The sequence below is a fragment of the Pungitius pungitius genome, chromosome 10, assembly GCF_949316345.1.
Source record: "Pungitius pungitius chromosome 10, fPunPun2.1, whole genome shotgun sequence".
Classification (NCBI taxonomy): domain Eukaryota; kingdom Metazoa; phylum Chordata; class Actinopteri; order Perciformes; family Gasterosteidae; genus Pungitius; species Pungitius pungitius.
The window spans coordinates 7,562,555-7,588,792 of record NC_084909.1 but is presented as its reverse complement, the minus strand read 5'-3'; the positions used below and the strand labels follow the sequence as shown (position 1 = coordinate 7,588,792).

The following is a 26,238-nucleotide window of genomic DNA, read 5'->3' as shown; positions in this document are numbered from 1 at the left end:
GTCCGTTTAATCTAACCTGACAGGCTACTGCCAGAATCTTCATCGTCAATATCATCTTCATTATCTTCATCATCGTCATCAAAGTCATCACCCAGAGAGTCATCCGAGTCCCGGCTGCTGTGGATATCAGACTCACTGCCGCGCACCACGTCTGGAGCTGGACAGGACGCTTTGGTTTTAGCAAGGCGGTCTCCTTCCTGCAGAGACCTGGGGGTGCTCGTCTTTCTTGGTCTGTGAGCGAGACCCGACGAGGCCGACGGTTTGAGTGGGGAAACGGAGCTGCCGGACATGTCCTTAGTGCATGTGCTCAGGTTGATGGGCATGAGATGGGCGGGGCTGGTGGCTACCAGGAGGGGCTTGCTACTAGGGGTGCTACTGGGGGTGCTACTAGGGGTGCGGGGTTTGGTGATGAGAGCCAAAGGGGCGTCCTGCACGGCGTTGTGGGTGACTCCATTAAGGTGGTGGTTCAGGAACAGATTGGTGTCGTTGCTGTGTGGGAGGGGCAGCGAATGACTGCTGAATGTATCTGACAATTTTTTATGCTGTGTCAGCAAAGATGAGGATGACGCTGGATTTGTGTGACTTTTATACCAGCTTTGGCTCTCAGGTCGCAGATCGAACGCCTGCTTTGTGGAGTGAAGGGGCTTTATAAGTGAAAATGGGAATAAGTGAAAAAAACAGGAAAAAAAGAAAAGTAATTACAAACTGTCACTCACATTACAGCTGGCATTAAATGAAGGAATATAAGGTGTAACAAGAGACAATGAAGAGCGAGCTCAAGCTTGTCAACCACAGTAAAGAGAAAAAGACTGCCGTGGAAAATATTTTCAAATTGTTTGGCTTTGTGCCATTGTGAGACTATAGCTGTAATCTTGTATTTGTTGCTATTGTCATACTCAATCAAAAGCCTCCATTTAATGCACCACCATCATATGAATTAAAACTCTTTACAGACTCAACTGCTGATAACCAACATCCCAAAGAGTAAAAGAGCGTAATTGCTTGTCAATTTCGTGAAGTATTCCCGATAGAGCTAAATGTGTTGTCACTTCTTGTCATGTTGCAGTCGGACTCAAGAGTAATAAAAGCCCCGATTTCATTACATCGTACCGTGGACAGAATTTTTGAATTAAAAAATACGGCAAATGCAACGCAATGGTGAACCACGCATATAACTCACCCGTTTCAAATTGAAACTTTTCAAGTGAGACAATCGATCATCCGAAAGGTTTCCACTGCTCTCCTTCATGCCATCAGCCAGCTGAGTGTGCGTTGGAGAAGGCATCAGACATTTTGGTTTCTGTTGAAGCTTTTTGGAGGCCAACAGGGTTGTTGTTCTGGATAAAGGAGAGAGGCAATCAGGCTTCCATGAGGAACAGAGAGACAGAGCTATGTGCAAAATCAGTATTAATATCAATGTATGTATGAGCAATAAAAATACGCTGTGCAGATATAAACACGTTATATTTCCAATCTCATGCGTGCAATTCTATTTGCAGTTTACTTATTTATTGTACCTCTGCTGTTTGATTATTTATAGTACTTGTTTAGCTTTTTTGATTTGTTTTCTATGGATGTCTCTTGTCGCACCACCCCGCTGCTGTGAATTCCTTCCACCTGTGGGGCTGATAAAGGATTATTTGGTCTTATCTTATGCTCTGGTGGGATCAAATGAGGAAAAATGCCTCCTAGAGGTAGAGGGATGCAAGTGTGGAGATGAGATGGAGACAGAGGCGGGGCTGGACGTGAACCTGCAGGGCAGTGGAGAGGCCTCCCTGTGGGACGGCGCTCGGGGACTGTTGCCGGCCGCCAACCCCGTGGCCTGGATCACGCTGATGTGCTGCTGGCCTTCCTCCTCGACGGCCCCGGGGCTCTGGAGGAACAGCGGTGCGGACTGCGAAGGGCCGACGGGACGGGAGGAGGAATGCGGGCGGTACGGGGAAGCCAAAGGAACGGCGTCGGGCTGACTGTGTGGAGTTGAATTTCCATCAGCGGTGTGAGGTCTCTTCTTTTTACTCTCACAAGTGTTCTGTGTCAGCCGCTGAGTGGGAGGAGGACGAGGAAAAGACAGCGTGTCATGTCAGCTCCTACTGGGATGGCCCCACAGTGGCAGCTCTGTCAGCTAGCACTTGCACCCAGTTTGCCACCCACCACTTCGGCTATTTTTGACAAACCAACTAACATTTACAGCGCTGAAGAGGGAGGACATTTGTCATAAAAGTCTTACTAATAGGACTTATTGTAAAGTCTTTGGTGTCCAGTGATTTCAAAGCAAAGTATGCTGCGAAATATTCAAACGTGGATATTTTGAGACGCTTACTTTGACTTTCCTTTTCCTGTGACTGTCGTTTTCGGAATCAGAGTTGCCACTGTCATTGCTCTGATCGTCATCATCTTCATCATTGTCATCCTCCTCCTCCATGTCTTCTGCATCACAGCTGCTCTCCTCGCCATCACTGAAGGAGCTATCCGAGAGTGAGCCCGATTGGCTGCCACTCATACTGGAAGTCTCTAGTAGCCTTTTGTTGGGTTCCTAAATGATAAAAGTCCACATTTCTTTTGTAAAATAGGAGATATTGACCAGGAACAACACAACAGTGATGTGTGTCTTATTGGAGTGTATTGTAGTGCTGAGCATTCACCTTTTCTTTTGTTTTCTGTGTGATGTCCGTATGCAGTTGGCCCTGGTCCTGGTTGTTCTTCGGACGCCGACTACTGTCAGACTTCGTTTTCTCAGTGTTTCCCTTTGTTGGAGGTGAACTGGTGGTCACAGCAGAGTTCCCAGTAGGAGATGAACCACTCCTACCATTCCCCGTACCAATTACGCCTACAGAAACGGGAATTGTGCATTTCTTTAGATAGAAACTTCTGAGAAGAAGCAACGAGACAAAAACACCTAAGCAAGACAATACTCATTATCAACATTAGTATTCTGACCTATTCTACAAAAATGGATTTGGGGAACCATTCTTTGCGGCGCCGCTTTACTTTTCTTTAATCTACAACAACACGGAATGCCGTAGACAGGATCGGCCTCTTTTTGTTACCTGGGGAACGTGACTGCAAGTAAGTGGGATCGTAGCCTTTGAAGGTTGATGCAAATATGGGATGCAGACCTAGAAGAGGAGGAAAGAAGGATCCTGCTCTGCTGGCATGAGCCTCAGATAGCCTCCACCAGTCTGGAAGAGAGGGAAGAGTCACAAATGAACTTCAAATCCACAAGACACATCACAGCTGAAGTGATCACTTTAAAAGCCTGCAAACAGATATCATGGCGACATTTAACTATTCTTCATACTTTTTATTTCCGTTACCAAAATAATTTCCAGGACAAATTTGAAAAACAGTCAGCACTACTCGCAAGCAAATGTTGCTCTTTTTATTCCATAGACGGACAAACACACCTACTTTCCTACCTGGAAATGTACCAAACTGGGAGTGAGCAGCCAAGGCGGACAAGCCCAGACTTCCAAGGCCTCCAAACTCAGAGCGGCCTGAACTTGATGTGTAGAGCCCGAAAGCTGGATGGCTGACCAAAGGAAAACCATTGGAGCTGCCAGAAATATTTAACCGTTCATCCCCAGTTACCTGGCGCAGATGGCCTGGAGAACAAAGGACACAGTTCAAAGGCCCCTTTAATTCCATTCCATTATTCACACATTCTTTTTCTGGATAATCTTGCTATCTAGGAAGATGGTCTATCCTGATATACTGTATAAATAAACTGTCTCACACAAGGCGCCAGCTCAACATTTCTGAATACGAACAACTGCCATTGTTATTTTTTATGTTCATCATAAAAATGTTTACCTTACCATAGGAATCAGTTTAGGGGAGTGGCATTGGAGGAAACCCCAAAGGGGCAGTCTGTCATTGTCGCCAGCTTGGCAGCTCTCTTGCTAGATTTAATAACTTTTGGGGAAGTTGCAGGTTGCTACTTTGATTGGAGAGGAATTGGAAACACTGGGCCACGTTTCTCTGGTGGATACTTGTAAAATCTCCTGTGCCATCAACAGCAAGTTTTAAGAACCCTGGGCAAGGATGAATCCAATTACATTTACATATTACATAATTGTAAATTAAAACAAGGCTAATCAGAGAGTCTTACTAAAGCGCATTACTATCATTACCCGTTCATCTGGGAAGATAAATTGATAAAAGAATTGTAACTAAAGTTAACAAGAAGCTAGAAACCCTAAAAGCAGCTCAGGCATAATCTTAAATACTTTTCATATTGCACTCCGGCTGTACAGGAACAAATATTTTTTTTAATATTTTACCATCTTCTTAATAACCAGGTCATGCCTTTTCTCAAATGCCACTCTGGAATCAGACATGTTCCAACGCTGTTACATTCACAAGGAGGGGATGCATAAACGTGTTTCTTATATACGCTCACCTAAAGCAATTACAAAGCTTTTAAGGGTATGAAAGCTTGAGAACAATTGTATTTAAAGGGGGTGTAACCACATCTGGTCTTTTGGCATCTTTCTCCCACTTCCCACAGGGGATAGGACATCTCTTAAAAGAATTTACTTGATAATCATAACAGCTATGCTACTACAGAGGTGCCAATGTGCTTTAGTGTTCAGTCCAAAATAAATTATCTGGGAAATTTCTGTGCACGTTTGGTGTGGGGGTTTGGAAATGAATAATTTATGAGAATGTCTCTAATGTCTTCTTCATTGTGAAAGCACAGCGAAAAAAAAGGGGGAAAAAAAATACTTTTTGGTGCATCTTATCATGAAGGAAAAAAATAATCAAAAACCACAGTATGTAAATTTGCACATTATTTTGTGGTCAGGGGTAATCTGACAGCTTATGCATCACCGCTTCTCAATGCATAATGGCTTTGACCACAATTAATATTCAAAGAAAACAAGAGGATGTTGGCAGCTGCAACCACACTGAGAGGCTGACAGACGCGTCAAATCACACAGGATAAACTGGAGCTAAAGGTTGTCAAAAGACATTCACAAGGGCGTACACAAAGCTTTTTAATTGTAGGCATTCGTTAATTCGGCCTTTCCATTCCTATCAAATTGTCACCAACATGTTAAGACTTAGAGAAGGTGTCTTAAGCCCCCTTATTGTGGCACTATTTTAATTCAGTGTTTCCAACATGATTTAGTTGGACGTCTCCTCTTAATTTTTATGAAAAGTTTGTGAAAGTGTGGTTCTAAAGTGCAAACTTATTCTAAAGTCAGTCGGAATGGTGCATTAATTTACATGTATTAACAGCTGGTGGATTTAAGGTTGTTTTGTTTGTGACTAAGCATTGCACACTCAAATGAACCCACCAAAAATGATTCATCAACCTTAAAAATAATGATTAGAATCAAAATCCAACATATCAAAACCATTAACCTTACGCAAGATTTCATTTGGACTTTGTGCACGTCTACAAGTGTGTGTGTGTGTGTGTGTGTGCGTACCACAGGTGGTGAGAGGAGAGCCGCCTGCAGGGATGGGGGCCGCGCTGCACTTGGTCGTCGGGGGTGGAGCAGGGGAGGAGCTGGCTGAAGAAGAGGCCATGTGAAGGGAGGATGTGGCTGATGATGGGGAGGTCAGCCGCTCTCCGAACTCCATATCTGTCAAAAACAATTCAGTCAACACTCAATTATCTTCCCTATTTGTTTTCTTGCATCTAAGAAAAAAGAAAAACTTATTCCCACAAACCCCCCTGACACACATCTTAAATGTCATTTATTTGTTTGTATCGTTTATTGTATTGTGGTGGTATTAGTGCTAACATTTGATTACTAAACAATTTTAGAACAATTTTTAATTGTTACTCGTTTTCTTGCCTTTTGAGTGATTGGTAAATACAATTTTGTTTAATAAAATAATATGACAAACTAGTTGTAACACTGGATTTACAAATTATGGATTATTTTATGAAACGCCAATGTCAAATGGTATAATAAAGCAGGGAGCCAGTTATCAAGCTCTTAAACACATTTATATTCACCCTTCCACAATCTTTACATGAAGGCCACAACAATGAATAAACAGGAGCTGCAATCATGGTGTCAGACCACTGCCTCTCTACCCTTGGTCCAAATCATGCCAGAGATTCTAGTACTACAGTGCTTTTTATTCAGCCCCACATTTTCTTGATATCTTATTAAAAGCTACAGGATAAACACCACATTTTTTTTTTAAATACACAAGATGAATAAAAACGTTAAATAAAAATAGGGTAAAATCTGTGCGTTTGTTTAAAGATGTGCGTATGCCTCTTTTGACTCTCCCTGATCATAAAAGCCCCCATCAGAGATGCTCTTTAACGCACGTTTCCAGGTTGTGTGCTACAGTCTGCCTTTGTTATTGTAGAGTACATTACTCCAACAATTTTCTAGATCTCCCTGGTGATTCTCCTCTGCACAAGAAAACAGGAGTGGCTGATTAATTTGAGGAGACAAAGCCACCCTGTGAATAGCAAGTATCATCCCTCACCAGAAACAGGACTGATGAGACGTAAATGACATGAAAGCTGCAGCCGCGCTTCACTGAAAAAAGGCCAACATCTCCTGTGTTAGTGCCAGTTTGTCAGAAACAAAGAAAAAATGTATATTCATAAATCAACATTAAGAAATAAATAAAACGTGAGTGTCATGTTGACCTTGGTACATCACACTTCACCGGTTATTCAAAGATATGCTGATGAAAATAAAAAACAAACACTTTTTTGCTAATAAATTATGAATCGGAACAAAGTAAATTAAATATTTAATATTGTGTATTTTTTTTAGATTATGGATAGAAATGTGTCACAAAAACATTCATACTAAATGTTAGTGTCAATGTAGCTATTCATTTGAGCAATTTGCTGAAGATATTATTTCTGACTAGGTAATTACTTTCAACTGCATAATAATTTTCTATGAATACAAGACCAGTCACATTTCTGGAGAAGTTGCTCCTTTATAAAATGGTAAAAAAAAAACTGATTTAGAGATGAATTCACATGTCAACCAAAATGTTCTGAAGGTAAAAAGACTTTTTGCGACCACCATAACTTAATTTACCAAGAATTGAAATGGGTTTAACAAGTGGTAATAAGCTTGAAGATGTAAGCTATCAAATACTACCAGAGGCAGCAAGTGCAGGGCGTTTTATAAATAAACTAAATTAACTTAATGGATGGATGTTCTTGAGCTAATGAAAGCATGTGCGATGAAAAACAGAATGTACATTGTGCGTACGTGTTGTTTGGGGGGGGGTATAGGAAGAATGACTGATTGAATGAATCAAAGTCATGTCCACGTATATACGACTCCACACGAAGAACTCAGCTCGTGGTCCCCGAATACAAATTTCTCTTCAAAAGGGAAAACAATGAAGTTATTAACAGTTTTGAAGAGACTCTAATGAGACAAAGCACAAAACAAAGACGCCATCAATCATTTGAATGTAGGCTGCTAAAGCCCTTTAAATAAGTAATCTAGCCAAACACTCTGCATGCAAACGTTCACATTATAGAACATTTCTCATAATAACAGCACTACGTTTCTGGGTCCATCCAGCATGAAAAACATAAAATAATCTATTCTAGCTTGGCAATGCAAACAAGCTTGTACAAAAAAAAGAGGGCATCAAATAATGTAGGGTTTGTGGCTGGAAACAAAGTAATTTGCTTGTTTGCATAATACTATTAAACGTCACGGGGAGCTGGGGTCCGTGGCAGCACGCAGGGGTAGACCATGCAGAATGAAGCTGAAGCGCTTCATCGGATTGCCAGTCAATCTCAGCTTTAAGGGCATAATAGCAGGCTATTTTAGCAGTCTTTCTAACGTGAAGGGAAACTGAAACAGGACCAATCAAACGCCAAGCAGAATACGCGCAGACGAACACAGGAAGTTCCCAGCTGTGAAGATCGTAAACCAACAAACCCAACATGTTGTCTGAAGCAGCCAAGCAGAAATCATAGTTGGCCTCAGAGCAAATCAAGTGTGTACTTTTTCTTCTTTTGAAGCTTTTTGGTTCTCCTACCATTGTCAGCAATTTGGATCTTTAAAAAAGGCTGTCAGGTTCAACCGATATTTAAACTAACAGGAATATTAATGTACATTTGAGTTTTTTTCCCATTCTCTTTCCAGCCGTGCCTGTCTTTGCGTGTGATGGAGCCGTGTACATTGTACCGCACGCTGTTGTTACTGAATACACATAAGCATTCGTTTTCCGTTGTGTGTTCCTTCTTGTCCACGTTATCTTCTTTCACAACAACAGATGGCTGATGCCAACAATGATAACCCAGTAACAGACATCAGCGTGGATGGGTAGTATTTGGACTGCAAACATATCGTCTTTTCAGCCAATGGGAGGGCACATGGGAGCTGGTGTGTCAGAGGGTCGACTGTTTATTACAAAGCTGCATAGAGGTCCTTTGTCCTACAATATGTGATGGAAATAAAGAGCAAGTAGCCAAACAGCAATTCGAAACAAATAAGACACACGTCAAGTTCAGACTAATTGCCATGTATTAATGGTGGCATATTAATTAGCATTGCCCCACATCACAATGTTAGACCCACCCCTTTAGACGTCAACCTCTCTCCAAATTATTCTATACATGGTTCCTTTTTTTTTTTCCAAAGCAGCAGAGCACTCCTAAACCTTTCAAATCATGCTGGTGTCCATCATCCACCTAAACAGTAAAAAAGAAAAAAACACAGCAAATGCCGTAATCCTAGAGGGCGACGACAAAAACCAAAACTCGAGGCTCCAAAACGACATTCTACAAACCAAAGGGTGATGTAACAATGACCATGACATACACACACGCACAGAATAAGAGCGCTCAATGTCAGCCACTCTTTATACGGCCAAAGAAAGAAAATAGATTGTGTGGTCGCTGAGGCTGCAGTAGATGCACATGTTCAATGGTACCACCCCCCCCCCGCCCCCATCCTACAGAAGCACACTGTTCAGTTAGAGTAGCATGCTCCTATGAGTTTCCATCAGTTCTACAGTCTCCCCAGGTCTTCTGATGACGAGTTATTGTTCCTGGCCTTGACTCTTACTCCATCTGGACAGTGATAAAGTGCTCTGTACCCCCCACCCGCTTCCCACCAGCTAAGGAAACTTCAGATTGACCTGCATTAGGGACACAACTACAGTATACACAGCATTACTCACACAGTCGTCAGGTAGGACGGGGGGCTTCTCTTCTCTTCCAATGGAAAAAAAAATGTGTGCAATACAGTCAATCGGACAAGGGTATTCATATTTTTAAGGAAAATGTGCACATATATGCAGCCACCTAGAAGTTGTTCACCCTTATATTTGCAAGAAGGAATGAGAAAATATAAACCAAATTCCCATCATACTTTTTTTCGTTGGGTGTTTTGTTGATTGATGATACACTAAGCATGTCGTCAGGAGAGCTGTGCAGAGTGATCAACAGGGAAACCATGGCAGCGCCAAACAATCAATACCCTGCATCACGGTCCACCATTCATCTCAGGTCTGCCCCGTCTCATATGAAAAAAGAAAGCCACCTGCTGTCCAGAGGCTCAGAGTGAAGATGCTGCATGCGCGTTAAACCGTTGACTGGAGCGACGGGTCTAGTGACAATAACCGGTGGCAGGCAGATGGAGGAGCAGTGCTGGTGACACTGTGGAGCCGATGGGGAGGCTCTGTAACAGTCGCCTGTCATTAAAACGTGATGCTCGGCGAGGCCTGCCCCGGTCCTACTAAACACCTTCAAACACCATCTATTCACAGATTTTTTTCCATCTCAGCCGTAGTCATTTCCGCATCAGTGCAATCGCATCTTTGACCTCCTCTGCAAGGAAGCACGCGTACCGCACGCGTACCGCAAGCGCGGCAGTGAGATCCGCCCTGCGCTCGTACGGAGAGGACGGCGATCCCATTTCTTGCTCTTGAGTTACCTCAAAACGCAGGCAGGCATTCTTTTATGATCGTTTTTGGAGGCACATCCGTCTCTTAGGGGGACCTTCACGCCAAAAGAATTCATTTCTGATGGCATCAACTGTTTTCGAACAAATACTGAACGCAACCACAAACACATTGGAAAGTGCGGGTAGATACGCAGGAAAAATGGACTCTGATGAATGATGCGAAGCCTCAGTGTGACAAATCTTTCAAGAAGAGCGTTCGTCCTTCACAGTGGTGTTGGCACAGTTTGCTTGTGGATCATTTTCGTGAAGGGTTGTTCTTGTAAGGGCGGGGTAGGGCTCCACATGTTTCACACAGTCCGACATCCATCATGAACACGTTCCTAGAGGTCCTGCATTACGCCGCCCCCATCAACAGAAAGCCATAAAACGTGGAGCTCAGCCTCCAGTTTTTAATTAGACACATACAGGGAAGAAGGAAGAGGGGGGGGGGGGAGTGAAGTGAGAGAAAAGGACAAGTAATTGCCTGCATCTCGTAATCAACTGTCATTAAGCTGTTGGAAAATGCAGGTGGTACAGGGGGAATGGTACCCCTGTATGATTCTTTCATTGGTTATGTGTTGATTCAAATGAAAGCGATCGTATTCCCGTTTGTGGCAGTATGCAGCCCGTTGGTATTTGTAGTGTTTTACAGTGGGAAGTGAAACGGCAAGCCTACAGATAATAACCATGTTATTATCACCAAACATCACAGAATTTACCATAGCTATACCAGCCTTGTTTAATCCTGCATCACTTGCTGCAGGCTGTGTTAAAATAAGCATTTGCTTCTGTGGTCAAGTTTCTGCACACCCAATAGATAATGTCCTCATGATCAATTGTTGGAGGTAAGGGAATAATTCTTTTTTGGAAACCACTGATTAAACATATTAATGACTTGGTACACTAATTCTTTTATGAATGAAAACCTTTGTTATTTACCAAATGTTGACATGCCACTGCTCAGAAACAGCCATGCGTGTTGGTGGAGTCCACATTTATTAGTTAGCTTAAAATAGTCTACTTTGTGACACATATCAAGTGCTAATGTGTGTGATAAAAATAGCAGTTTAAAGGAAATATTGTTTGCATCACTTCAATTACTCTGAAAGCAACGTGGCGGTGCAGTTGGACTGTGACTATTCTACAAATTCAGTAGGTGAATATTGCAGTTTGATATTATTGGGTTGTGAAAGGTGTGCATTTGCATGTAAACAGGAAAAGAAACTGCTTGAATACAAATCAGGTGCAATCATCTGACAGGAAGCATAGCGACGTATTAAACATGAAAGTAGAATGCTGGTGCAAAGTTAATTCTTCATTATGCACAACATGCAGCAGGACAAAGGACTCCTACAATTTTACATTCAACTTTAAAAGATGACAAAAACATCCTTGAGTCATAATCTTATTTATATGGTTTAAAAAATAAAAAAACAGCTGCGAGGAGGCCATTTTAATTATGCTAAAGAATGACAGAATGTCACAAATCTGCCTGCAGTCGTTATCAATCGAGTGTGTGCTCGTCGTCTGTGGGTGGAAGGTGACTGGCTGATATCTGATGGTGTGATTCTGACTATGCATCATGCCAGAGACAGCGAGGACAAAAGTCCAAGGCTCCCTGAGTCTTTAAGGCTCGACACTGCAGTGTCAATAACGCTGTCCTGCTTTGGAGGATCAAAGGAGCAGCAGTTATGTGCGGGAAGATATGGGGCCTAACGGGGCTTCAACCCATTTCTCCCCACTGTCACTGTCCAAGATGAAATAGAAGGCAGCAAGGATCAAGGTAAACATCCCTATCAGGGCGCTTTCATTCCAGACTCCTCGCTCTACCCCCCCACCACATCTCTCCCTCTCTCTCTCCAAAGAGCACAACATAAATCACATGGCAACCGTAATGGGAAGTGGGACTGCGGTGTGCCAAATGAAGCAATAAAACAGATCCCGAGTGTCCCTTTCAAAGCATTAGTCACACAGTGTCCATATGCCCACTGCCTTATTGAAGCAGGCCGTGCCGGTTGCACTGAAACAAACACCTGTGCGGTTTGCACACACACTGAATGTCCTAATTGAAGGTCAATGAAAAAGTGAGACGACAAGGAATTCTAACTCCATCACTTGGGACTGCAGAATTAGAGCTCAACTGCCAAAAAAAAAAAGACCATTTTCAATAGCTGGACGCAACCTCAAGCCTCAACCTTCTAGTGGAGCTGCACGGGGGCGACGCATCGCTTCCCAACAGTAGTTGCTTCGACGTATAGAACCACACCACTCGTAACAAATTCTTGGAACACAAAAGACAACGAGGGCCCTCAACACTTCCAGACAGGATGAGGCCGAGTCACTTGAAACTCTGACTGATGTGAGACTTCCCAGCTTTGACACGTTCTCAAGACTCTAATGCGCAGTATTTTTGTCTTGAGCCCGCTGAAAGTGGGCAGTGAGAATTTCAACAAGCTGCAAGTGTGTCGTGAGCAGCAGAGCTATGCAGAGAGCTATGAGCGCCGTCGGCCAGCCTAAGCTTAAACATAAGGTGGGGGGGGGGAAAAACACGCTATTTGTTTGCGGCGCACAACCTACAAAAGGCTTATGTTCTGCTTTATATCCTTATCTCGTCAACCGAACCCTCGAATTATAATTAGTGTGTGGCGGCAAAAATGAATGCAATAAATATAGTCTGTGGGGAAAAAAGGAGCTTCCCAAGCAGACAAGTGGAAAAGGAACTTGTTAAAAATGGACATTGCAAAGTTGCCCACACAACATGTGCACTGCCTTTCAGGCTGGACTCCACCCAGTGGCCTCTCTGTGTGGAGTCTGCATGTTCTCCCAGTGTCTGCCTGGGTTCTCTCTGGGTTCCTCCCACAGTCCGAAGACATGCTCTGGGGATTAGGTTGATAGGGAACTCTAAATTGCCTGTAGGTGTGTGGATGGTTTGTTCATGTGTTGCCCTGCGATTGGCTGGCGACCGATCCAGGGCGTACCATGTCTCTCACCCGAAGTTGGCTGGGATAAACTCCAGCCGTGTGCAAGATAAGCGGTTTGAAAATGGATGGATATATATTCTTTTATTTTTTTTATAAAAGTTCTGTGGAGGTAAAGACTACAAAATGAATGCTGCATTTCATTATTTAAAATATACTAATTACTGCAGGATAACACAAGACAATGGCTTTGAGACGAGGAAGAATAGAGTCTCGTAGAACTTAAAAGCACCTGAAATTCATTGGAGACTTAATACTAAGCGCACGGTACACGCAGTTGTGCCTTCAATACATGGCGGAGAGTCACTTGGGATACACATCAGACTGCTTCTATTTTGATGAACGTGTGAGTAAAATAACCAATTTCCTGTCTGCCGGTGAGCCGTAGTCACAAAAAGAGACGTATGAATATTTCCATCTTCTGCTTGCAGATCTTCAGACTGTGTGTGTGTTATAGTGACATGGAGCGCTGTTTAAATGACTGTACTGAACACCACTGGCCACAATAATGAGCGCACTATTTTAATAGATGTGAAACATGGTTGTACTACACTATAACTACGGTCAGGCTTTGCATTGTTTTTAAAAAAAGATTGAAGAGAAGATGCTTACTCATGTACACATCATTCATACAATTACACAACACTCCTGTTGCATGCCAAAAAAATACTCTGACTGATAACATTTACTTTGCCTTAAGATCATGGTCCCTCAGATAAAAAAAAAAACATAAAAACAGTCAAGATGCGTGGTGTATGCATACCATAGATATTATAACTATTAATCAAAAATAAAAATAGCAGAATACAAGAATGAAGTGGAGAAGTAGAAGTATTTTGATTGCAGAACAAATACAAGTACACTCACCGGCCACTTTATTAGGTACCCCATGCTAGTAACGAGTTGGACCCCCTTTTGCCTTCAGAACTGCCTCAATTCTTCGTTGCATAGATTCAACAAGGTGCTGGAAGCATTCCTCAGGGAGTTTGGTCCATATTGACATGATGGCATCACACAGTTGCCGCAGATTTGTCGGCTGCACATCCATGATGCGAATCTCCCGTTCCACCACATCCCAAAGATGCTCTATTGGATTGAGATCTGGTGATTGTGGAGGCCATTTGAGTACAGCGAACTCATTGTCATGTTCAAGAAACCAGTCTGAGATGATTCCAGCTTTATGACATGGCGCATTATCCTGCTGAAAGTAGCCATCAGAAGTTGGGTACATTGTGGTCATAAAGGGATGGACATGGTCAGCAACAATACTCAGGTAGGCTGTGGCGTTGCAACGATGCTCAATTGGTACCACGGGGCCCAAAGAGTGCCAAGAAAATATTCCCCACACCATGACACCACCACCACCAGCCTGAACCGTTGATACAAGGCAGGATGGATCCATGCTTTCATGTTGTAGACGCCAAATTCTGACCCTACCATCCGAATGTCGCAGCAGAAATCGAGACTCATCAGACCAGGCAACGTTTTTCCAATCTTCTATTGTCCAATTTCGATGAGCTTGTGCAAATTGTAGCCTCAGTTTCCTGTTCTTAGCTGAAAGGAGTGGCACCCGGTGTGGTCTTCTGCTGCTGTAGCCCATCTGCCTCAAAGTTCGACGTACTGTGCGTTCAGAGATGCTCTTATGCCCACCTTGGTTGTAACGGGTGGTTATTTGAGTCACTGTTGCCCTTCTATCAGCTCGAACCAGTCTGGCCATTCTCCTCTGACCTCTGGCATCAACAAGGCATTTCCGCCCACAGAACTGCCGCTCACTGGATGTTTTTTCTTTTTCGGACCATTCTCTGTAAACCCTAGAGATGGTTGTGCGTGAAAATCCCAGTAGATTAGCAGTTTCTGAAATACTCACACCAGCCCTTCTGGCACCAACAATCATGCCACGTTCAAAGTCACTCAAATCACCTTTCTTCCCCATACTGATGCTCGGTTTGAACTGCAGGAGATTGTCTTGACAATGTCCACATGCCTAAATGCACTGAGTTGCCGCCATGTGATAGGCTGCTTAGAAATTAAGTGTTAACGAGCAGTTGGACAGGTGTACCTAATAAAGTGGCCGGTGAGTGTATATTGTAAAAAGTACTTTGAGCTGTACTGCCACGGCTTTCTAAATTTTATTTTCAGACAAGAAATGAGAGGAAATTGAATCATACACCACAGAAAGCTGCACTAATGGAAAAGTTCTTCACCCTCCCCACAGACTGAAGAACACCTTTCCCGTATGTGAGACATTTAAAAAGCTGCTTTTTAAGTCACTATACGAAACGTGGAAGATGCGGTTAAGAATTTGAGCACATGGGAGAGTGGCTCATGGCCTAACGGTAAATGACCAGACAAGTTTTATGTAGGTTAAAATTCCAGTTTTTCCCACCACTTTCCAAAAATACTACTAACCTAAATGACATATCTCCAAGCTATTCAATTAACATAGATATTACAACATGGGTGTAAAGCATACATGGTTCGAGTTAATTTTTTTAATTAATGAATTTTTTTTAATTTGTTGTAAGAAAAAAAAAAAAGATGTAAAACAAGACATCTAGAATGAGTGAAGATACGTTTGTTCTATATGGATATTATAATAATAATCAGAATGACAACACTTATTCTAAAGGGAGCCCCTCAAATCCAAACAGTTCCTCCAGGAATATTCAGGCTAAGTGAATACAATATCCATTTTACCGCAGGAGGACTGTCGGTGCATAACAATGAGAACTGCTAATGAAATCAACCATCACGCTGAAATACATACATATTAAACTGGGGTCTCAATGTCATTTGCTTTTTGCATCGTTTCCTCATTCTTACCGTGGGTTCATTAAATGTTTTATTCGGAATCAGATTTGTTTACAGCCAGGAGTAATGACTGCGTATCTCCTTTTCATTCAGTTTTGCAGTGTTATCTGTGTAATGAGAAGAGCCATTACCAAATTAATACAATATATCCGCATCTATTTGCATGAACATTTTAACCTTTGCAAATTATTTATTTAGAGTCAAACCAATGGAAGCGGTGCAATATATCTGTTCTCCTGTTTGAACACCTCAAATCAATTAAACAAATTCTGTAACATTAAATAAATGGAATTGGTTTTGTAGGCGTCAATCTTGCACCGATTGATTTGCTTTTACAACAAACACAAACTTCATAATTACACATGAAATGTCTCCCTCCAAATAACAAGCCATTAGAACATTTTTTTCCGTAAAAACGAAAGTGAGATAATTGACAAGGGGAATTGTGCAAGGGGATCTCTTTGAGTGGCAGAAGGTCACCGCCCCCCAGCCGAGCTGGTGGAAGCATCGGCGCCATTTCCCCCCCCCCCCAAGCTGCCATTTTTCCCCTTTCCTCGACAAAGTCTCCCATCTGCCAGCGAGCCCTTTGCAGCCCGAGTCAGAATATCAATAATTCCTCACCATTCGACGAGTCGGGAGTTCACCTTGGTGTCCCCTCTACGGGGGCCCGAGCGCTGACGCCACAGATCCTCTGTGTGAAGGTCCTGCGGGCCGCCAACGTTTCATCAGCATTGATCATAGTTGAGTGTTTTGAGAGCTCTAATCAAGCAGTTACAGAATTTATAGTTTACTCTCAACAGAACGTTGACCCTTGCCCCCAAAATCCAGCCCCGTCAGATTGGACGAACAAAGCTTTTTTTTTCCCCCCCCAGAGACGCGATGAGCAGGATGTCGATGCCCCACGTTGCCGTCTACTGATGAAGTGAGAACGGCACTAAAAATCTCCGTCGACCCGTGAAGACTTAATGCCGTTGTTGAAGAGGGAACGCGAGGCAGCTGGCCGTGACCTCATAAGAAAATGGAATTGTCCTCGCTGCCATCTGCACACCTCGGAGACGCTCCTGCGGACCAACAGTCTCCCAAACAGCTCCCCAGTGGACCGTGCCAGCGTTTCTTCCCTTAAAACCCAGGCCTGTCCAGCCCTGACCTCTGACCTCAGAAGACAAACCTGCCCTGCAGCTGTATCAAAGTCAAACCATTTGCTGCTGGACTAAGTTCCAAAGAGTTCAACTCTTCATTACCATCATCGCTCGGTCCTCTTTGTGTCTGACTTACCTGAACCAATAGTGACTTCATCCTAAATTGATAAAAAAAAAACAGGTCAACCATCAACCATTTCAGCGACGTACGGTTATGTAAAAAAAGTCAAAGGATGACTGGACAAGGGTTTTACGAGACAACAACCCATTTTTAAAAGAAGCAAAAGTTCCCTTCTCCTCAAGTTGTTATAACATGTAGGTTCACCAACTGTGCACCGCCTCAGTAACAAGGAGGTATGACCTCACAAGTCTGCAATATATTTGATATAACGATCATCCATCTCATAAGCTCTAACGTAACCATTAAGTCATTCTGGACAACACAGCAGCACAGTTTTCTTTCCCCACACATCCCTGGTCCTCTAAGAAGCTACATGTGTGTTCATTAAACGGCTGAGAACAGCCAGCGTGAATGTACGACTCATACTAACGACACATTTCGTAGTTGCATCATTTCAGCGAGTCTTTGATTTTTCCATTGACGGAGTTCTTTCATCCCTTCACTTCACATGTGTTTTAGTGCCCCTCAGGGAGGAAAAAAGGACGAGGAGGAGGGGGGGGGGGGGGGGGGGGCAAAAGAAGAGTGGCCTCTTAGTAATACCTCATCAAATTACACAGCCACAGCAATCTGTTCGCTCTTCTGGCAAAGTCACAAAACATAGCGTTCTCTGTAGAGCTACACTAGAACCTGAAAGCCATCAATATTTTAAAAAGAAGGGGGGGGGGGGCGGGGGGCGCACTGTGGTAGCTACACCCCTCTCTCTTTCTCTCAGACATACACACAGATATAACATACCAATGACCAGTTCAGAAAAGCAGTTAATATATTTTGGAATAAGATGGGATGAACAACTAATATGTTTATTGGATTGAATTTTACCTTGACATTATTACAGTGCGAGGGAACGTGTCCCGCTTCACTTTGTCTCCCGTAACAATTCTTCAGAAAATAAACACGTTGGCTTTGTCTGGAGCCAGACGTGCCCTTTGTGTGCTCTGCATCTCCATTGTGTTGAAGTGGTATAGAAATGAATGCCGGCACCGCCTGGCTTTTACCAAAAAAGCAGCTGCGGACACGTGATGCACAATGAGGGGCTGATTTAAATTTCTTTTAGCTTGATTAAAGTTACTCCAGGTCTCTCTGTCTATGCGTTTCTTTCCGCTTTTTGGTCGTTTCGATTTGAAACACTGCTGGGAAAGGTTGGACCGAAGCCGGAAAAAGAGAATAAAAAAAATCAGCGATCATTGTGTTGAGCAGTAATCAGGTATGGACTTGCTCTTAATAAACAGCAGAGCTGGCTCGACGCGGCCGACCAACCAGAGGCACTGATCCGATTATGCTGAAGCAAACACGTACTGTATCACTAAGCGTGGATCTGTGTGTGAATGTGAATAAGTAGAACTGAGAGAATAATAGACTATGTTTGACCGTGAATATGTGTGTGGGAGATTTAGATTCCTATGAGGGCTGTGAAATGAATGTACAGGGAAAAACCCTCGTGTCATCTTTCTGGCAAACAGAAGCAGGGTGGCTGTCACTTGCCAACCTGGAAACAGTTTCTTAAACCAAAAGAAAAGGCTGGGCTCTGAACTGAAGGCTACTCCCAACTGCTCTAATAAATCCTCGCGGGGCTTCTACTACAAACAAATGAAAGGGAGAGTAGTTGGGTTTAGAGAGGATGGGGTTCCTGCGGCGAAGCTCATTTCGCCATTTCAACTCAGCTTGTGTGCGGCACTAGATGACCTGTCTCTTTCCAGGGTCACTCACATAAACAGTGGGGGACTTTCTCCCTCTAGAGTGGGAGGTAGCCGCGTACATGCCATAAATTTCACTGCACAACTTCAGCATTCTTGGCTCCCCCGACGGATAAATGAGCAGCCGCAGCCCCCCTTTAGGATTTTACTTAATGTTGAAGGAGCGAAGAGGCACAATATGAGTCAGAATAGCACATACACAGGAGGAAAAAAAACATTGGGACTTACTTGCTCAACAATACGTGATTAGTCAACAATTCAATGGGAGCTGAAAATATTTCACTTGCAGCACAACACATTTCCTTTGAGCCGTGTTGGCTGTAAAACTGTGTGCGCACGGTTGTCATACACTGTTCAAAAATATATATATATATATATTTAGATGTATACAGTATATTTGGTAATAAAACATCTATTTCTGCATATGCCATGAAAATGTTCAGCATGTTCAAAACTGAAAAATAATTCAAGGCATGCGACACGTTCTGATGAAGTAGAGAAGAAAGGAAGTGAATTTGACAAACCCAACGCCTGTCTTGAGGCAATTTTTAAAAGTAAACAGGAAACATCTGTATATGTGGAGTAACCCAAATTACATTTTAAAACAAAGCCAAAAAATGGCTTGGCTCAAAGTCATTTATCTTTATACACCCTGTAGTGAAAAAAAAAAGTTATCTTTTCTCTCCCAAGAGATTGAAATATGTTGTAATGCTTCAACACTAATTCTAAGAAAGGCAGGAATTAATTAGTTACACACAAAATGAGAGCAAAGTGTAATGCAGCACAAACTAATTTCAGAAAAAAAGAGGACATTGTTAAATCTAATTGGAAAATTCTAATCCTATACCTAAATAATACTTTGAAATGGGGGTGTTTTGCTTAATCCTGCATTTCCATTTACACGTTTCCCCAATTTAACCGAGAAAACCGTTTTTTTCCTTTATGAATTTAAAAAGCACCTGGCAGCGATGGGCAATGTGGATCTAATGTAACCACACAAACACTTACTTGTATGAGACAGTCCTCAGCTCTGTGACATCACTGCTCTGCACCTGAAACAGGAGACAACCGACAGATTTATTGCCTGCTTTTATTGATCTACTCATTCAGCAACATTCCTATCTGAAGGCTGCGCAGAAATTAAATAAAAATGCTAATATGGAGCCCAATGGAGGGGATGAGTTATCCATTCTAAACATCAGCAGAAAATCAAACCGCTGCTCCTGGTGACGACCACGGGGCAAAACACTTATGCCTTTTTATTTGTGTGTAGGTAACTCGGAGGCTTCTCACTTACTGGATTACATCACTCGCCCTTAAAAACCCTTTTTAGGACAACGCTCTTGGATAAGTAAAAAGCGATGTACCTCCCATGGTGTGTTAGGTTAGACTCTGGGCATTGTTGTGAGATTTTTGAACAGTGGAAGGCTGTAATATTATCCTCATATCCTAGTTTACAAATGCCTGTAAGCCAACTTAAAATATCAAAAGGCGTGGGCTCCCGTGCTAATGGGACACAATTAGAGGTTTCATTCGCCTATTGAGGACAACTGGCCACTTCAGGAAATCCTCTATTGAAAGGGAACAAAGTAGAAACCATCTTGTGATAGGATCAAACCAGCCGCAACGCCTAATGGGGCCGGGGGAAAAAACATATGAGGGGCCCCTCCTCCGCTTCTTAACCCTGTGCTTAGAACAAGCCCATCTCAGAACTCAACCTTGATTTTGATCTTTACTGCACACCTGTACGGTTTTGTCACTGCATCTTGCCCCGTCTGCTACGCCGTTGCAGAGAGTCAAATCTGACACAAATAACATCTGGCACCTCTGTGGTTCTTTACAGAGACATCACGCTACTTCCATTAACCCATAAGCCAAATGGAGAATAAGCGCCGCATCAAAGAGGTTTTAGATACTTTCATGTTTTGTTCAGCAATAAAAGGTTTCTAAATGAGCAAAACTTTTAAGAGTGTTGGGAGCATTAATGCAATTGGCTTGAGTCAAAGTTGTTTTTCCTGAGGCTTTGAATGAATGGTCCACCACGTTGAAGAAGTGAAGTCGGACCAGTTTGTTAGCAGGTGCCTTATTTTTAAAAGAAATGCAGAAAGAAAACTAACTTGTCTCTAGATCGCTCTGTATTAGTACCCCATATGGGGATTTTGGTGTATCGCTGTTTTTAGTGTAGTGCAGCTATGTGCAGAGCAACTTTCCACCTGGGAAATATATAAAGTATATCTTATCTTACTCACTTTATTACCAGCCGCTACAAGGACGTTGGTGTTTTTTCACCCTCCGAGAGTCTGAGTGAGAGTTTATTTTTCTGTAGACACATTTGTTAACCTTCCAAGATGCAGTCACAGAACTTGAAAGTGTTGAGCCTTTTCTACACTCAACATGGCGACGACCCGACTGGCAACGCACAGCTGACTACCAGTGTTTACCCGAGAGGGACCCGGGGCTCGGTTGCTACGCTCCCGCAGCGACGCTGTCACATGTAACCGCTGTATGAGAGCAGTGAAGCTCGCATTAGTGACATTAGAACATGAAGCGGGCCTCGCTGGGCGAACAAAGCAAGGAGAAACTTGGATTAAAAACACACAAGAGGGAGAGCAAATGTATTCTCTCTATTGGCAATGTGTTCTTTGGTGCTGAATATAAAATCTATAATGGACTATAATCACCTTTTTGTGCTTAAATTCATAAGGGAGTTTGCCCAATTGTGAAAGGACAACGTAGTGCAGGATTTTAGTTCTTTACAGTTACTATAGTTATTCTTACAAAACAAAAAAACTGCAAAATTGTGAATTGTTTTCCACAATAAAAAAAATTATTTTTAAATTCTTAGACACAACAGGAAAGGTTATAAAAGGATCTGAATCAAATAAACACACTGGCCACTTTCATCCGTCACATTAATGATCTGATTAATGTTCCCATTCCTCTTCAGGCTTTCCAAATCAGCTCTTCACATCCAGAGTAAAAACTGTGTGTCTCACAAGCGACGACCTCCGTGCTCCCACACGAGCAGCAGCACTTGTTGTGCGTCATCTACAAGCGGGTCACCTTACAGTTCCATCTGTCTCATTCTGTAGCGTGAATACCAGCGTGAAAGAGATTACTGCCTTCGACACTTTACATGTTTCATTCAATGTCATGAGGGGAAAAAGGTCACTCTGCAGTGCCGAAGAATCGATGCTCTAACCAGTCTCCGAATGGCCACCAGGCCGAGTCTCCCCGGGTCACTCGGCCCTCCGTGTGTCTGGCTTTTCGTGGCGTCGGCCTCCCGTTGGCCAAGTCGCCAGGCACAGCTGACGACAAACGCAGGGAAATGTTCGCGAAACGAGTGAACATTGAGTTTTATCGCGGCCGTAGCGTCTCAATATCCGTCCTCCGCTTGTAAAGAGCTCACCCTCTCAGCTCGGACAAACCAACACAGTCTCCTACAAACGGTATCAATGGGAGGCTTTTTACGCATCTAGCGACACAGTCAAAAGGATTCATTCAGCGCAAAACACAGAGAGCCCTGGGACATTCATGAAGTGCAACAAAAAGAAAAAGGAGTCTTGGTTGGGAGGGATACACAAGTGTCAATAGCAGTGTCCTTGCACAGATCTGTTTTTATAGAGTTATCTTCTCACCCTGTACTGTGGATCATTCTGAACCGGCCTAAATAGCACTCGAAAGCATTGGAAAGAAAGGTCGGCTCTTTTTGTTTTGTTTCTTCAAAATAACAATGTGCACATTTTGGACAGAGAGGCAATACTCTGGTGGCACGCGAAGAAACATGCCCACCGCCTGCACAGTGCCTCATTAGGGTGCAGAAAGAATTTAGTCAATTTGAGTCACTAAGCCTTAGAGTTCGGCCTTTGCCGATACAAAAGTATTTTCTCCCGTCTCTTATCAGGCCAGGATATTTAAAAATGTGGCTCCAGCAGTATGCCTAGTGCAGCTCAAGCAGGAAGGGTTCGTGGCAGCAGTGACCAGATTTTAAATGCTTGAGGATCAATATTTTAAAAAAGCAGGTTGCTCAAAAGACACAGCCTGTGTGAGAGAGGGGAATGGTTAACAACAAAAACTGGACAAAAACTGGGGGTGTGTACATATATGAGGCCACTTCAGTCATTCTCAGCTGGCCTGCAGTTCCTGCAGCAAACGAATACTAGACAGTCAAACAAATAGGCCGGACGGCGGTCGTTTTAAAAACATCAGCCCCGTTTACACAGTGGGGAGACTTCAATCTCAGAAGCATCATTGGCTCGAGCAAAGCAGAGCAAAAAAAAAAAAAAAAAACATCTCCAGGCGGAGAGAAAATAGATCAGGAAGATGAGTGAAAAAGAGTAATCTCCCTGACATATTCCTAATAATCCACCTCCCTCTTGCCGCTCCCCCCGAGCTCACCCAATCATAAAGTGTCAACACTGACCTACAAAAAAGGGACTCCCGTCAAGCCCTACATGTTTAAAAACATCAATCACAGCACACAAAGAGGGTACATTGAATTATACAGTATTAACCTTCAGGGCTTGCATATAAAGACCATAGATTTATTTATGCTTGTGTGTTAAGAGCCTCTGCATTGTTCCTTACAGCGAGCCGGCTGCCAACTTGATGAACCTGCTCAGCCCTCAGCAGGAGGCCAGCATCTTTGATTAATGAGTGCGAACTTGAAGAAACGGTCAGAAGAGGAGAGACACGATGAAAGATGGGAGAAAATAATTATTAGCGGAGCGGTCGTGTTTGTTTCCCTGTTGTTGGCCAAAAGGAAAAGAGCCAAAGGAACCTGAAAGGAGAACCATCAGATATTCCGTGTGACTAATTCATTAATACACATCAGGTTTGTAAACTACAAAGAAATTGATATTTGTCCAGTGACACATGCTATAGTAGGTAAGGATTTCATGCACAAAGATCTAACCCAGCTGATCCATTATGTGGTGTATTGCTTATTGGAATTCAAGGTTTATGTTTACATAAATGCTCATTTAATTCCCAATTTCTATTTTTTTAGCAACTATGCGTCAAAACCTGTACCATCTTTAAAATTGTTAAATGTTAAAAGGCTCACGAAGCATGAAGCACCTCAACATTGTTCTCTCTGCAGAGGTTTTCAAGGACATGTGCTCTGAATAAATATGAGGCAAATTTAGTGACCTTCTACCTGTGTTTTGATTCATTGGCAGTTACTGGATGCATGCATAACACATCAAGGCTATGATCTGATTTATCTCGCTGCCTTGGCTACTGAGGCCATTTAAATGATGGACTTTACCAGGAATAATGTTTACTGCCATTTCGGTTAGGACTGTGTGTGCAAAGGGCACACGCAAGTTCATTATTATCAATTATATCTGTAAAGGCCAATCAGTTCCACTGTGCAGCAGACAAAAGACGTCTGCCAAAACAAACGAAATGACGCAAGTAGCATTTACACCATCAAAAATAGGCTCTTTGAAGCTAGACAAGCGCATTTGTTCACAAATCATCAAGCGCCACAAACCGCTGACCCCAAGTGTTTACAAGGACACTAGAACAAAACTTGAGTTTTGACATCAGTATGCTTCACCAACTATGACCAAGTCAAGATCTGTGCTGTGAACATGGCTAATTCATTCGAACTTCTCAAATGTTAGTAATTAATTTCAGGGGCAGGAGGTTGGAAATTGCACTTAAAATGTAGTAAAACACTTGGGCCTTTGAGTGTGTTCAGAATTGATAGAAAGAGGCACGTTTCGTTATTGAAATCACGTTTTACAATATTTCCTCTAATTTAGAGTGTCCTGTTAAATATAACGTAGTACAAATGGAAGAGCTCAGGGTAGTGTAGTTCTAAATGGGTAGTTAGGCCTAGTTGGGTTTTTTGGCAGATCATCATTATCATTATTATTATTATTATTACAGCCACTGACATTACCAGGTGTAAAAACGGATGACTGGGTCTAAGCCATCTGTGTGAGCTGGCATCACAGGAAAGTGGTTGGTTTTCAGTTTCAGAACATTCTCAAATCAGTTGTGACGTCTCACTAGCTTCAATCCAGCGCCAAAACCGAAGATATGTTTGATTCAAATGTGGTTTTTCACAAATCGAAAAGGCGCATCATTAAGATCTGTTCCTCTGAAAGTTTCGTAACTTCGTTGCAGAATCCACCACACACACACACACACACACACACACACACACAATCATCCAAATACACCAAGATGGCGAGTGCCTTGTTGTTAATATGAAAGCAGAAACAAATGGAGGGTATTGTCATAATCTCAAAAGGCCAGGGTACACTTCAGGCCGAGCCCGCAGCTGCAGCTGCGCTCTCCTTCACTAGGAAGCAACAAAAAGAGAAAAGAGAAGGTTTTGCTTTGAAACAAAATATTGTCCAAGCCCCCCCCCCCCCCCCCCCCGCTTTAACGTTACATCCAGTTTGCTCCTCTGATGACATGTTATTGTACGAAGCTTGTTACACAGGGAGCCCTCCCCCCTCTTCACCTTTACGTCTAACAAGCGAAGTTTCGCTCGTGTTTTCGTCACCCATCGTCCGTTAACGTTGTCCGGACGAACCGTGTGTCACCTGCGTGGACTCAGCGTAACCCCCCCCGGCAACAAAGACGGGATCCGTGCTGCGGGGTGGTGACAGGATCCGAGCGGCGGCGTGTCCCTGCCGGGCAACGTCAACGTTACCGGGGGCGACACGCGAACGTTACGGTTTCTCGTCCGAACATTCTTCGACTGAGCGAACTTAGAACCAGAGCACCTTATTGAACGAAGTTTCCTTTAAACGCTGTTAATATCACTCACTTTCTCCCCCCCCCCCTTTCTTATTTTGTTAAAGTCTCACGGGTGTGGATGAAGCTTCGGCCAGGCAAAGGGGCAGAAAGAAGGACGTTAATAACTGTTAGCAAAAATTAAAAATAAACAAACTGCAAAAGAAACGTTAGCTTAGCTGTTAGCCCGGGCGACCGACATCTGCGAGATAACATATGACCGACTGCACGATAGTGACAAACACCTAGCGAGCCACGGTGGAGGAAAGGGAAAAATGAATAAAACTCACCTCGGCGTCGAAAAACGGCGTATTCCCTTCGAGAGGCGAAACGGCGCAACGCCGCGTTGATTTACTTCCCAGTTTTTTGCGCAGTTTGAGCCTTGTTGAAAACGACATGAATGGAGAGCAGCGTGAGTCCGGGCTGAGAGTGCGCGTCGCTCCTCCTGCGTTAAGTCGCGCAGTGGGGGGAGAGAGAGAGAGAGAGAGAGAGAGAGAGAGAGAGAGAGAGAGAGAGAGAGACGCTCTCCTCCGCTTCGCTCGGAGCAACTCAAGATAAGTGACGTCAGCACAGGGCTTCTGCAACGCAAACTTTTGGATCCGCACCCCTCGTGTCGGTGTGATGAGTGCACCTGATACCCCCACCGCCCCCACATGTGCACAGGCTAACGCGATTTAATTGATGATGCAGCAAAAGTCATTCATCTTATTTTGTGTAGCCAACATCAACAACAACATTTTTCCACAAAATCGACACAGGATAAACTCCCCAAAA

General features: G+C 43.2%; 1 protein-coding gene across 3 annotated transcripts in view; it reads right to left on the bottom strand.

Moving 5' to 3' along the window:
- The window catches only part of LOC119229049 (bromodomain adjacent to zinc finger domain protein 2B), a 40,655-nt gene extending 14,718 nt beyond the window's left edge, over positions 1 to 25,937 (bottom strand). For all 3 annotated transcript variants that reach the window (XM_037489142.2, XM_037489143.2, XM_037489144.2), the window contains exons 1-10: positions 25,755 to 25,937; positions 19,717 to 19,760; positions 5,436 to 5,591; positions 3,417 to 3,602; positions 3,048 to 3,179; positions 2,643 to 2,827; positions 2,321 to 2,533; positions 1,752 to 2,041; positions 1,181 to 1,337; positions 17 to 644 (exon numbers count right to left, since the gene is read on the bottom strand). In XM_037489142.2, coding sequence (XP_037345039.2) covers positions 17 to 644; positions 1,181 to 1,337; positions 1,752 to 2,041; positions 2,321 to 2,533; positions 2,643 to 2,827; positions 3,048 to 3,179; positions 3,417 to 3,602; positions 5,436 to 5,589 — 1,945 coding nt within the window. In that variant the 5' untranslated portion in view covers positions 5,590 to 5,591; positions 19,717 to 19,760; positions 25,755 to 25,937. The remainder of the gene's footprint in view (positions 1 to 16; positions 645 to 1,180; positions 1,338 to 1,751; positions 2,042 to 2,320; positions 2,534 to 2,642; positions 2,828 to 3,047; positions 3,180 to 3,416; positions 3,603 to 5,435; positions 5,592 to 19,716; positions 19,761 to 25,754) is intronic.
- Between the last annotated feature and the right edge of the window lie 301 nt (positions 25,938 to 26,238).